Here is a 14,207-nt window from a genome sequence, read left to right as displayed (position 1 = left end):
ACTGATGGATTACAGTGAAATAGGAGAAGCTTGATGATTTAAAACAAAAATAAAATTCACACACTTCATTGTGTCTTGGTGCATTATTTTCGTGGTGTGCTGCATTTATTTGCTGTCCAATGCCAGAGTTTGCACTGTTTGGTCACCTAAATGCTTAAAGCAACACCAAGACTGTTAAATGTAAATATAGGTTTTTATTCACAAGGTCGCTGTAGAATTACAATGTCTACATTTAAATTGGTGGTGTGTTTTTATATTCAGACGACCTTGAACAAATTAAAAGCCATTAAAGGCCAATAGTCCTGGTTCACCTTTGCAAATAGAAAAGTAAACAGCTTGAGGACAAAAAGTGTAAAAAGGTTGGAAGACAAAACAAAGAGGGAACAATATTATAATAATTAATAAATCAAAATTGGAGCATGTCAGGTGTGAGGTGTGTGGATCTGGCTGCATTGTAGTCACCATTACAACATAAGTAGAAGACAGTAAGTGCGCTGTTCTCCCAGGGTTACCACAACTTACGGCAAGTTTGACCTAATACTTCAACCTTTTTAAAACCACCCAGGATGACATTTAAGACCAATCTACAAATTTAAAAAAAAAAAAAACATTTTTTTCACTTATGATTAAGGACAATTTTGGCCAAATGTTTATTGTTACATAAAACAATAAGGAACTTGTACAATTCCACTTTCATATCTTTCTCAACCATTTCTCTGCATCAGGGGAAACCCAGAACAAGCTGGGGGGACTACATATTTCATCTGGCCTGGGAATGCTACGGAATCCCCAAAAGCTGGAAATTGCTGCTGAGGAGAGGGACGACTGGAATACGTTACTCAGCATGGTGCCCCAGCAGGCTACAGGGATGAAGATGGATGGATGAAAAATGAAGATAACTCAGTATCTTTACCAAGTACGGTAAAATGTCAAGTCTGGCCTGAGGTTGGCCCCAGTAATTAATGTATATTCAATGAGATGGTAGAAATGTGTCCAGATTTGGTAATAGTGTTTCTACCACAGGACCTATTTGGGGCATCGTATGTTGCAATTCAGGGCTGGACTCTCCCTTGATTTTCACATGATCTCACAACTCCAGCTGCCTTGTAAATGAACATGATTTGAGCAGACATGGAGGAAGAAAGTTAAGGTGTAAATGCAGAAACCTGTAATATTTGAAATAATTGTTCTGAGAAATTTTAGCTTTAAGTCTTTTATCTGTGTGTCATGACACAGTTACCTCGATATTATATTGCATATACCGAGATAGAAGATTTAGCAGTATTTCCCATTTTGTGGACTAAGCTCTACATTGTCAAAATTAGATCAATTTATCAGTTGAAGCTTTGCTGACAGTTGGATGTTAGCATGTAAACCAACGATAAACCTGTTATAAAAATGCTAATATTAAACATGTGACTTAGCTGGCATGCAGCAGAACAGAACACACAAGTTTTTTGTTTTGTTTTATATAAATTAAACTAAACAGTAACAGTGAACATTCATAATATATTATATACCACATTACGAGTAGTGTTTTCTCCTACCAAGTGATGATTAATACAGAACGTGAGTATAATTACACTTATGACGTTGTATTACTTCCCTGGAAGCTCAGGAACAACGTTGTTGCCGTTGGCACTGACTCCTCATTCCAATCCATGCGTCACTACTAAAGAAAAAAAAATAAACTGAAGGACAAACTATTTCATGTAATTCCTGTCATCTTTCATGTCAGAGTTGCTCAACCACAGCCTGTGAAATCTCCTCTGATAAACAACAAAGAAATGTGTGAGTCCACTTGTAGGTGCTTGGCTGAGTGCAGCAAATGAATGTCTGTAATGTCAAGTGCTGTAAAAGAGGCTGTGAAGCTTCATCTCTCACATAATTCCATTAACAGCCCTCATCTCTATCCAGCCTCTCAGCGTTTTACCATATTTGCACATAATTTGGGTGACATTCCCTATTTTTCAAAAAAAAAAAGTCTATTCAGAAATTAGACTGAATATGAGATGAATTCTTCCAATGATGATGTGCAACAAATGAAAGAGAGAGGTTTTACTCTAATCTCAGCATGCTGTTGCAGCCATTCCTAAGACAGTGTAAGCACATGAACCCACAGCAGCAATAGTAAGCAGTTTCAGTGAAGATGCCCGCATTAAACACAGCAAGACAAGACGTGGCTTTGGTCTAAAGAATCAGCTTCTTTGTTTCTATTTTCAGCCACATGTTACGGATTTAGCAGCCGCCTTCAGACTGTGGTTGCTGGTAGAAAGCGGCTCTGATCCCTCCTGTGATTTGCTGGTGCAGTGGAGGGATGGTGGGAGAAATTTTCTCTCCATGGTGACACCAGACAGTTTCCCACCAGAACAAGTTGAAATTAAAATAATAAAATGATAATTAACTTTGGAAAATCTGTGCTATAATCCACATTGGAAAAACCTGGGTAATTTGCTCGTCAAGACGGCCAATGAACAATTAATAATGCAAATAACGTCACGCTTGCTGTAGCTGTCAGAACGGATGTATTATTTCAAAATGAATAGGCTAAATGTGACAAGACAAGCAGTTGTACAGAATCAATGTTTTATGAGAAAACATGCAATAGAGCACAACGACCCGGCAACACTTCCAATGAAAGTGACTGGTTATTTAAAAAGAAGAAAAAAAGCAATCATCAGGCTCTTACTCTCTCTTTCTCTCTTTGAAACATTGTCGCACTTCACCAGCACACTGGGCTCATCCATCAGCCTCATCTGAGCAGCTCAGTACTGGAGTGTTGGATGCTGCTATTGAGGTTCAGTTCGCTTAACAGATTACAGGATAGAGACAATAATGATGTGACCCTGTTAAATAATACAAACAAGCACACTTCAACTCAAAGTGTGAGTGTGTACGAGAGAGAGAGAGAGAGAGAAACAAACAGAAATTTGTTCCAGTACGATTGTCACAAACAGTGTGACGATCTCATGTAGCTCTCGTGTTATGAAACAGCCTTTCTGGGGATGCGATAGTACACACACAAGTGCACGAACACATAAACGCACACACACACAGCCATCTAGGAAATGAGAATGGGCCTCATCCGTGGATAATGGTCCATCACAGCCCATGATGGTTTCCTCTAGAAGAGTAAATGGCAGTAAATGGGATGTTGATTGAATCACAGCATTGTCATGTGTACCAGATGGCAAAAAGGTCCTTGCACCTTCCCATGCCACAAAATAAAAATAAACAGCATCTAACAGTTCCTGATTCCCAACAAACCCTGGAGTGGATGGGAGGGGTGTAAACATGAAGAGAGAAAACAATATTCTGAATGAATGGGTAGCAGCGCTTGGGATAAATGATATGGACGTTAGGGATGGGAATCCGTGAGCACCTCATGATTCAATCTGATTCCCATTCAGAGGGCTACAATGCCATTATAAAGCAATTATCCATGCATCTTGATCAGGGTTTCCCACATATTTATTTATTTGTGGCAGCTCGCCACAATCAAAACATCTGCCGCCACCAATTGATTTTCTATTTTTGTAAGCTAGACCGTTAATTATTAATGTTATTGGAATATATACTGTTCAGTTATGCATTGCACCACACTGGCAGGGCGTAGAGCATACTCTGGGCACAGACGGAGCAGCAGGCTGTGAAAGTGAAACTTATCCATTTTTTTTGTTTTGGTTTTTCACGCTGGGTCTAGAAGTTAGCATTCACCGCCTCTGTCGCAGCCGCTGCTCTCAGCAATCAATCTGATGTGCTCACCTCTGACTGGAACTATAGAGGAATTATCCACCCTGGAACTCAAACTCTACAAACTTCTGCTTAGAGATAAAAGAACTCATGAAGAGTTCCTCCAGCACCGCATACCTGGACCTGCAAAAATATACATATCCCATATCCCCATAAACTGGGCATGCGCATGTTTGTGTAAAAAGGATGCCGACTGTCCACAGAAAATACTATGGAGAGCACAAAAGTAAGACCAGATATTTCTTTGCTTAAACCAAGACTAGGTAGATCTGTTAATGAAATTAACATGAGAATGATGGTCAAAGCAGCAGAAAACAAGATTGGGAGCTGTTAAACTGATACAACCCCAATTTCAAACAAATGTGGGTGTCTACGGCATTGTTTAAAAAAAAATTCAGTTTTCACCCATCCAGACTAAAATGAAACCCTGGGGTTTCCAAACTAAAACAGGGTCAGCTGCATTTTCAAAAGGTCTCTAGTTATATGTTTTCAAATGAAAATGTATTTGTGTGAATGTAGTCTAAGAATCAGTTTGTTTGTTTTTTCCCAATTGTAATGAAAGTCATGGTACCAGCTTGGATACTCTAGAGATTTGATTTGTCATATTAAGGCATATCTTTTTGCCCTATAGAGGGCAACACGACAGTATAATAAGCCATCAATGTGCTTAGAGTTAGACTCGAAATCCAAGGGTGAATTCCCAGTGTTGGCAAACATCCACCTAATTGACCGAAATCCCCAACCTCCCACTGTGGACACCGACAAGAGAGAAGAATTTCCCCTTGGGGTCAGTTAAGTCTCACTTTACACAACTTTGTGTAACATTTCATTACATCACACCTTGTAAATGCAGGAACACCAAGTCCTCCTAGGACTGTCTTCTTTAATTACATTGCCTAAAAAAACCCAGTTTGATTTGTCCGGAGAGAAACCTTGCTGTCCTCGCTGAGTTACAGCACGTTTGTTCTCACTGCTTTTCAGCTCCACCATCCTGTGGATACATAAAATGAAGTGCTGGTGTCATGGAAACATGCTCCAGGATTGAACAAAGGAAACCAATCTTGTTAAATAGCCCGTATTCAAAGCAGTCATTCCGAAAAAAAAAAAAAATTCTCTCTCTCTCTCTTACATGAATAAATTAACCATACATGTAAGACCATACTGTAAACACTAATGAAACCTTCTACTGCCTTTTGTGCAAATTTCACTCAAATAACGAACTGTTTTTATGCCCCAATAGTGCGAAGGTAATGTTGCGTGAAATGGATCATATTGTCAATGTCATGCTTGAGGACTGAGACAAAGTCTGTACAACATGAACACTTCTGCGTACATCTTTCCTACATAATCTCTTGTGGGCTAAAGCATAATATGACACAGCAGTTCTAATCCTATTACACTACTTCATGGGTCCACTACAATACAATACCACTACATCAGGCTGACTGAGCTTCTGCCAGCTGCTTTTCGACAAATGGTGCACTGTGTCATTCGACCTGTGCAGATGCAGGTGCAGGGTTTCTCACGGTTTTATTTATTAGTGGCAGCCTGCCAGGATTAAAACATGTGCCGCCATGTATTCATTTTATATTTTTGGAGCTGGGTTGTTCATTGAGAGCGCTATTAATATATATATACCATTCAGTTATTAATTGCACCACCCTCTGTGGGAAACTCTGCAGGTGTGCATCAAACCACCATGTGAGCCCACATGAGGTTTTGCTAATGTGCATGAATTCTATATGTCATTTTTGGCAAATGTGGGAAACAATACATCATAAGGTAATCCATTCTCTATAATGAATTCTGGCGGGACTGTCACTCACAGAGATGCTTATACCTTAAAAGATGCTGGCGTGAGCCAGCAACTCAAGTGTCCTTCTAGCCACCCATCCAGCCATTCAATCAGGCAACCATCTCCACATCCTCCCATTTGTACAGTCATCCATCCCCATCTCAGACCATCTATCCTTTCAGCCTGTCAACAGCACCATGTGAGCAACTTCCCTTTTGCAAGAGTCATTTAAGGATCTCAAAGGCGATTTAACACATGCTACCTTTTTAGCATTCATTCAAAAACTACACACATGCTCATAAATACGCAATGTGGGAATAGAGGAGCTAACTTTAATTCTGGGGTTGAACCAACTGTTCTGAGGTCTGCAAAAGTACACAAAAGTGTACAACGTTTTCCATGCACAAGACAGCCTATGTTCCCAACAAGAGCAGAACAGGTAAGAGTCTCTCATAATCAGATGGTGCCATAATCCTTCAGTTATTGCCCCAGCTGACACCCCATTAACAGGACCCTCAGCCGATGGGAAAGACCGTCTATTGACTGCATCTGACAGACTCAAAACACATGGATGTTCAGTCTATTCAGCTTTCAATGGGTGTCTTTTCACTGGCCTTCCCTGAATGTCATTATGCTCCAAGTCACTGCCGTTAATGGGAGAGAAAAAGTGTGGCCTTCTGCAGTGAAGACCTGCGTCAGTTTTGTTTTTCCCTGTGAAAACCTTATTCAGTTGATACCCTCTGGGTTTTTGTGAGTCTGAGCACAGTCTATAGTGGTCTCCGGTGCTTTTTTCTCCTCATAGATGAGGCTATTTGAGTGTGAAGTTGAAGTGAAGAAAACTTGATTCATGAACCAAGACCATGTTAAGGATGAATACCGGTTCTGAAAACAGGTTGTGCTGCTGGAGATGCACAGTGACTCAGGTCAGCCAAAGGTTGGCTGATGTCAGCGTTTTTCCTGTGAGCTTGAAAAAAGGGCACACCAGCCAGAGACAGGGAGGTGCATGTTAGAGCTACTGCAGCAGTGAAAGACATAACAGATACAGCAAGCAAGACAAGGAACACATCTATCTGTGTCTCCTGTGATGCATCACCTCTCTATCCTCTCCAGGAAAAAAAATGGGCACGGTGGCTGATGAATGGCCCCGCTCACAGGAGGAGAACAGAACAGCGTTATACCCAAGGGACTGCAAAGGGAAAATGATTATTTCTTAGCTAAGTGGTTCTGGATGGAGTTACAAGTAAATCTTGTCTGAGATGGAGCTTTAAACTAATACTCAAACACAGAAGCTACACTGCGACTGAACTGCTTCAAAGTTACAGACTTTATCCAGACCTGAATTTCTTGATTTGGTTATTCTGACTCATCCTGGCCTTTCTTATTACACAACGACCATTTAACTTAATAGCAGCATGTGATTTCATCTGTAATGTTTTTAATTGTTTTTGCAATTTCAAAACCTATTCACCACATAGTCCTGCACCTGGTCACTTCGGGGTGCCGGCAAAAAAAGTTGCAGAACAGGTAAAAAGGGCAGGCAGCAGGCCAGAACAAAAATATTATTTGTTTTTTTTTTCAAGAGAAATCAGAAATGAAAATAATTGCGAAGTATTTCCAACATCAAAATCAGCTTATATCAATTAGCCTAGTCAGCTGCCAAGACTTAATTTATTTGTTAAGTGCTATGACACAGCCTGTGTTCGCCATCCTGGCATCAAGTTGCAGTCAGTAAAAAACCTTTTCCTCAGCTGCATTTGTTATTTCATCCTAAACCAGGGACTATGGATGACATTCTTTTTCTGCAAAGCAACCTGAGCATAGTGAAAAGCAACAGAGATGGTGATTGATACTGCCAAAACGGCTACAGAATAACTGTGATTTAAATTTATGTTGCATGTTCCAATCTCGCAGTTAATATAGTAAAAACAAAATATTTAAAGTGAGTGAAAAGTGTGTAGCGTGTGTGTTGAATCACAGATCAGGATGTGGGACTTATATCAAGTTGTCAGGGTGGGTCTGGATTTGACCTGGATATAACTGCATGTAAGGGGGCCAGTGTTTCCCACAGAATAAGAATATGTGTGTAGCAGCAGCTGTGTCTCTGTGCCGCTCTCTAAATTCATTTTTGAAGGTCTGTGAACGCAGTGCAGACAAACTGTTTTTTCCCTCTGCAGCAGTTTGAGGCGCATGGTGGCTAATTGAGCTGCCAATCCAGTCAGAGCTGATCAGATCGATGGATGAGAGGAGCAGCTGATGCAGACATAAGACCAACCACATGAATGGTTAAATTTCACTTTCACTGCTCCTGCCTTTCTGCTGCTCCCTCTGTGCCCAGAGTGCACGCTGTGCTTTGAAAGTGTGGTGCATTCAATAACATAACAGTAATGTGTATTCCAAAACAGTGCTCCTGATGAATGGTCCAGCTCCAAAAAAATGTAAAATCAATAAGTGACGGCAGATGTTTTAATCACGATGGGCCACAACAAATAACATAATGATATAACAATAACAAATAACAATAACAAATATTCGTGAGGAAACCTGGGATCGGTTCTGGCAGTGACCTTTGCAGGTGTGGGTTTGAAAAACTGAACTCATGCAGGACTCCCCATCAGAGGATGCCTATTTTTCTACATTTCAGGTGTTCCAGGGTGGACAAATTTAAATGAAAAGTACCACAAAATGAATGACCAAGTCAGTAATGCTGACAGAAACAATCAGCCATGTAAAGTCTTGTGCTGTGGCTTGAAAACTATAATTTCCACACCTGGCTTTGAATTTTCTTAGCTTTCACATTGTTAACTAATTAAGCTTATAATTTCGCTCTTTGGGAAAAACATTTATTTGTTTTCTTGCGGAGAGTTGGGTGCCAAGATTGATACCATTCTCATATGTGTCCATTAAATATAAAACTACAACCAGAAGCCAGCAGTTAGTTTATCATAGCACAAAGACTGACAACAGGGAAATGGCAAGCCTGGTAATATCCAAGACAACTTCCTGGCCCCGAGCAGAGACTTCCCGGTGTCTCCGCTGCTGACTGAAACCTCACAGTAACAAGACTCCAAATGACAGTAAACGGCATAGAACCACAACTTGTTTGTTTTTTGTTCAGTCACAAACAGAAACCATTGATGGCTGTTCCTTTATAAGGTTTCATCCGAAAGTAATCACTTCTAATTATTTGTTGGCAGTATAAATGGGGGATAAACCAGGAGGAGAAAAGGCAGCAGTAATATGCCAGGCACACACCCAAACAGGCAAGAAATGTTTAACAGGACAGAAAATCGCGGCTCAGAGAACAGCTCATACTCTCTGGTATTACTAAATGATTTCTTCAGTGTGTGTAGTGTTTGTTAAACTTGTATAAACACTGCCTGGATAGCCAAGCCAACAACTGCGGTAGTAAGTCTGTGATGACGCAGCACAGCCGAGCAGCAGACAGCAATCTCTTCTCAAAGACAATACACAGACAGACGTGACCTTGCATGTCCCCCTGACTTCAAATCTAAGCGCGCACACACATACAGAGACTATTGGCGCATGAACCCTGGAGAGTTTCACAGAAAAGAAATCTCCCAGAACTCCCCGCTGCTGCCGCACTCCTGCCCTCCTCTCTTTCCGTCCTCTCTGCCCCTGTCCCCTGAACCCCTCAGCAGTTGGCACCAAGTAGCTTATCCTTACTCTCCATCCATCAACTCTTCCTTTCATTCCCTCCTTCCTCTCCCATTGGACAGACAGGAAACTTTGACTCCACTTTTAGGAGATTAGGGATGACATTCGGCTCAATGTGTGCAGCCATGATAAGAAAAAATGGAACCTCCTCTATGTTTACCCCTCCAGACCATTAAGGACGCTTCTTTTCTAAGTTGGGACTGTCAACAAACAATGGACGCCCTGCTTCCTGGGACTGATACAAACAGGGCTTTATCAATGTTAAAAAATAATAAATAAATAAATGGAAGCAAAGTGCAGTGTTTATCTGAGCAGATGGCCATTCTGCTTCGTTTGCTAAAATGTGAGACCAATGCATCCTTCCCCTTTTTGGATGATAAAAGTACCGTGTAAAAGCTTGTCGCAACTCACTTCTAATTATATTGTATTTCAAAAGAATTCAAAGGAGCATCCTGTTTTGCTTTATTATATGTGTTCTTATGAACCGTCATCATGGCTTACAGCTTGGAAATAACCAGCAGAGGTAAGTTTTGAGTCTTGAACAAGTCATAGTGCGCTATTCCCCAAATGTAATGCAAGGGTTTCCCACAAATTCATTATAAGTGGCAGCACGCCAAGATTATAATAAGCAAATGGTATATATACATACATACATATAAAAACTTGTTTATATATGTATGAATGTATATAGAGTGTTCACTTAATAATTGCACCACACTCTAGGAGCGCAGGGTGTACTCTGGGCACTGACGGAGCAGCAGAATGCTCGGCTCAGTTAAAGACAAAGTGAATGATAAAAAAAGGGACACACACACACACACACACACACAGACACAACCAGTAAAACTACCTACATCAGCTGATAAACAGATAATTGAATGCAGCTTGATCTGGTTCTTTGGGTTAATTAGAAGTTGGACAAGCACATCACACAGGTTTGGCCTGTATTGTGAAGGAAGTGTTTTTTTCTCTGTAGCAATCCATAGTAACAGGAAGTTGCACACATACATATATCAGATGGTGAAGAAAATAAACTAAAAAACAAATAATGAAACAAACTAAGTCCAAGTACGAACCAACATGCAACATCTGTGGAAAGTAATTCATTGTGGAATTTAATCCTGTATTTTGAATTTTGGTGGTGGGATAATTCTTTTGTCCAAATCTGATTTCAGACTGAGCCTTTAATCTCACTGTTCTTGCCTCTCATGACAACCATCTGTTCACAAGTTCAACGGACGTGACGAGAAAGCTCCTCACTACTCCTCTGGACTTGAAACACACACACATGGTGAATGTTCGAGGTTGATTTACTTAACAGAAAATGCATGTGTGAATGCAAATACCCACATAACACACACGTCTCACACACACATGGTGTGTGTCTCTCTCTCTCTCACACACACACACACACACACTGCAAAGGTATTTAAGAAGACGAGCTAGACACCCATGTATTAGAAGATGAAGTTTCCCTTTGACCACAGGTTTTTGCATGAGTCAGTGGTGGAACGCCTTTTCACTGCTTGTAGCACTGGTGCCCAAAAGGCATAAATAAACTTTTTGTTCTTTCAATCTCCACTTGGCAAGAGTTTCATTAAATGTGGCGCTACTCCGTCACAAAGCAGGGAAAATGAGCATAAATCCGATGCAGTTAGCTGCAGGATACATATTGGTGGAGACAGTTGTAAGACCGAGCAATTGAAGTCTTGCTGTCTTTTATCTGCTCTCTCTTTTCCCTTCCTAAAAAATAACTTTGTGTGAATATAAAAATGCCTTGATTATTTGGCCAAGGCCCTGCTTGTTAGGCTTTATTTGTGATGTTTCTCCAGACAACAGTAAATCACTCCTGGGTTTTCATCTTAGCATCTGAATTGACAAGACATCAGTGGAGACAGTGCGCTGCAGCCAGATCATTATTCCACCTGACTACCAACTCTCAGCCACAAAAACACAAAACACACACACATCCCAACAACACAACAAACCATGAGTAAGACAACAATGACCTGGGTGATAATTGAAAAAGGTGCTGTCATACTGCATATAGCATGCATGTCAGGGCGAGGAAGCAATCATCTTCACCTTCTAATTTTAGACTGGGTCGTGACACCAAATTGGCTGAATACAGACAATGGTCCTTTCTTTCTGATATCAATCAGCGCAGCATGATTGCAACTGTCAGTCGTACAAAACACCATTAAGTGCAGAGACCCCTGCTCTGCAGTGTGTTGGTGCCATCATGTGCAACCAATGAATTTAATGGAATGCAATTTAGGTGAAAGAGGAGCAGTGTTGGAACCACAGCATATGGCCATAAAGTGTGACTTCTAGGGTGCTTATCAGTGAGGTATTGGTGATACCACTTTATTTTATCACTCTGGCAGCAGATAATAGAAACTAATCAATTTGTAATCGATTTTAACTGACTACAATGATTCGTAGGGTGGAGTGTAAAGTGTACCAATCTAAATCCTAAAAAAGTCATAAGTAGGATTCTTGAAGTCCAGCGTTGCGCTTGTGAGCAAACAAAAAAAGGTAATTACATGTTCATATCGGCTCAGTACCAGACACGCTTAAAAAAATGGTTGATTTTTCTAAGTCGCTGGGGGGGGGTTAGGGTCTGGTTCACGGATCACACAATCTGGTGTAACAGCGGGATTGTTTACAATTGACAGAGGAAGAGGAAGGCAAAACACGAAAGTATGGTCCATGCTTAAAGTTCATGTGAATCGCTTAAATGTTTCTCACACACTCCGTGTAGCCTCCTGCCACATGTCTGGGACAGCAAAGCCAACGCTTTAACTGTGAGAGTTGTCTGAACAACAGTGAACCTCAGTCGTGGTGGAAAATGTCTCATATAAGTTAAAATTGGAGTAAAAAAAACTCACCTCTTCGACTGTGAGGGGCATGCATATCCTGTACTCCTTCAGCAACATCTTCCCCCTTCCGCGCGTCTCTTGTATGTATTCACAATATGTCAAACCAGCCGAGTAAACGCTCCCTCCGTCACCCGACGGGATGTGTGTAATATCTGGAGACGTGTCAGCGCATGTGGGAGGATGGTTGGCCCGGGTTATGAAATACACCCCGAGTTACGGCTGAGTTCTTTCATCGGAACCAGAGGACTTTCTCCGGCGGGGAACGTCAGGACAGAAACGAGCTCGCTTCAGGATCGTCCCCTCCTATCACGCTGACGAGTCAAGTTTTGAGAAAACACTGCAGAGCGCGACCGGAAAACGTAAGAATCGAGCCTTCAAAATAAGACTGTGACATTTGTTACGTTGATAAAAGTAAATAAATGAATAAAAGTAAGAATAAACAACTGCAGATATCATTTTTAGCTTGTAAGAGCAAACTTAAGACCTACATTTTTTAGTTCGGCTTTTAATTGACTTTATACATTTTAGTCTGTTTAACTGTTTTACTAGATGGTGTATTATTTTTATATTCTTTGTCTATTATTATTTGTTCTGTTATCCTCTTATTTACTTTTTATCAGCTATTCGTTACATTTTATTTATTTATTTATTTTATTTATTATCCATATTATATTTATTTATTTATGTTTATCTTTTATTTATAGGTTTTATCCTGCCTCTGGTCTTTTCTCACTTTTGGTAGCGTTTCCTCAGTTTCTGTTATTAATAAGAACTCATCAAAGTCTTACTTTTTTACCCATGTGCCTCTGTGTGTGTGTGTGTGTGTGTGTGTGTGTGTGTGTGTGTGTGTGTGTGTGTGTGTGTTGGAGGGGATTCTTGTTTTATTGTATAAAGCACTTTGTGTTTTATTTGTATGAAAACTGCTATACAAATAAAGTCTGATTGATTGGTTGATCTCAGTTGTCTTTTGTTTTTATGATAATGATATTAATAATAAACGTTATTCATATAGCACCTTTATAACACAGTAGCAAAGTGCTTTATAATAAAACAAAACATAGAAAAATTCAGAGAGAACAAAATTAATTAAGAGCCAAACTCTGGGTGCAAAGTAACAGATGAGTGAAGAAAAAAGTCATAGGAGGTAGTGCTGGGGCATTTCAAATCATTTTTAAGCACTAGAGAGAGGGTTATGTTTTGAATTTAACTTAGGGGAGGGGCATTCAACTTTAAATGGTTGTAATTTGTATTTATTTTAAATACCCTCAGAACCCCAATACCTGCAAGTGGGTTTTTCTTGAAAAACCTTAAAATATGGTTAATTATTTATGGAAAGGGAAGGGTCATGCATTTCCCCCCAGTCACTCAAGGAGGCTCAAGGGGAAATATTTGTAGCTACATATACAGGTATATACCACCCCCCACAACCCCTTGCATTTTTACTTTTAAGTTTACCATTAAGTACATTTCCAGTATCTTAGTCCAATGAGACCAATATTTTGAAAAATGTCTGACCGGATGTGACATTGCCTTGTGCCGGCTAGCTGCACACGGGTTCATTCTGGAGACCGCTAGAAGTAAATGCCCAAATTGGTAATAAAGAAAATATGTGCTTTTCAAAACCTCCTCAAAAACCACACTCCATTTTTACACAATTTACGATTCTTGTCTTCAAAGTTAAAATGGTGAGCAAAGTCTTGAGTCGGCGGAAAAGGAGGTTCTCTGCCTTATCCGGTCCTGTCTTTACTTGTAAAAGCAGCTTGCAGAGGCATCGGAAAATAAAGCGGTTCACAGCAGCCCCAGCCCCCCTCGCTGAAATACGACGCGGTGCTTAATGGAAACATCGGTCGACTCAACCACAGCTCAGGAAACATCAGCCCACTGCTTCACACTGCATCTGTCTCACCCTGCTTTCTCACATGCACATGTAGCCTTCACAGTCAGGGCGCTGGCTGTAAAAGTAAAGCAGAATGCTTTCCTGACAACCGGTTTGACATGCAGTATAGTGACCTTTTCAAACACACAGTAGTCAGTGTTAGGTGAATGCAGTATCCCAAACATGCATGTAACATGGAAACAAGGAGGCTTTTGTTAATCCCGCT

The 14,207-nt window shown here is 40.5% G+C and overlaps 1 protein-coding gene across 1 annotated transcript in view; it reads right to left on the bottom strand.

Moving 5' to 3' along the window:
* The window catches only part of LOC121941918 (cytoplasmic phosphatidylinositol transfer protein 1-like), an 87,786-nt gene extending 75,332 nt beyond the window's left edge, over nt 1-12,454 (bottom strand). Inside the window, exon 1 of the mRNA XM_042484903.2 lies at nt 12,115-12,454. Coding sequence (XP_042340837.2) covers nt 12,115-12,162 — 48 coding nt within the window. The 5' untranslated portion in view covers nt 12,163-12,454. The remainder of the gene's footprint in view (nt 1-12,114) is intronic.
* Between the last annotated feature and the right edge of the window lie 1,753 nt (nt 12,455-14,207).

The sequence above is a fragment of the Plectropomus leopardus genome, chromosome 3 (genome assembly GCF_026936395.1).
Source record: "Plectropomus leopardus strain MGB_pleo_1.0 chromosome 3, ASM2693639v1, whole genome shotgun sequence".
Lineage (NCBI taxonomy): Eukaryota > Metazoa > Chordata > Actinopteri > Perciformes > Serranidae > Plectropomus > Plectropomus leopardus.
This window is presented reverse-complemented; position numbering and strand designations above follow the sequence as displayed.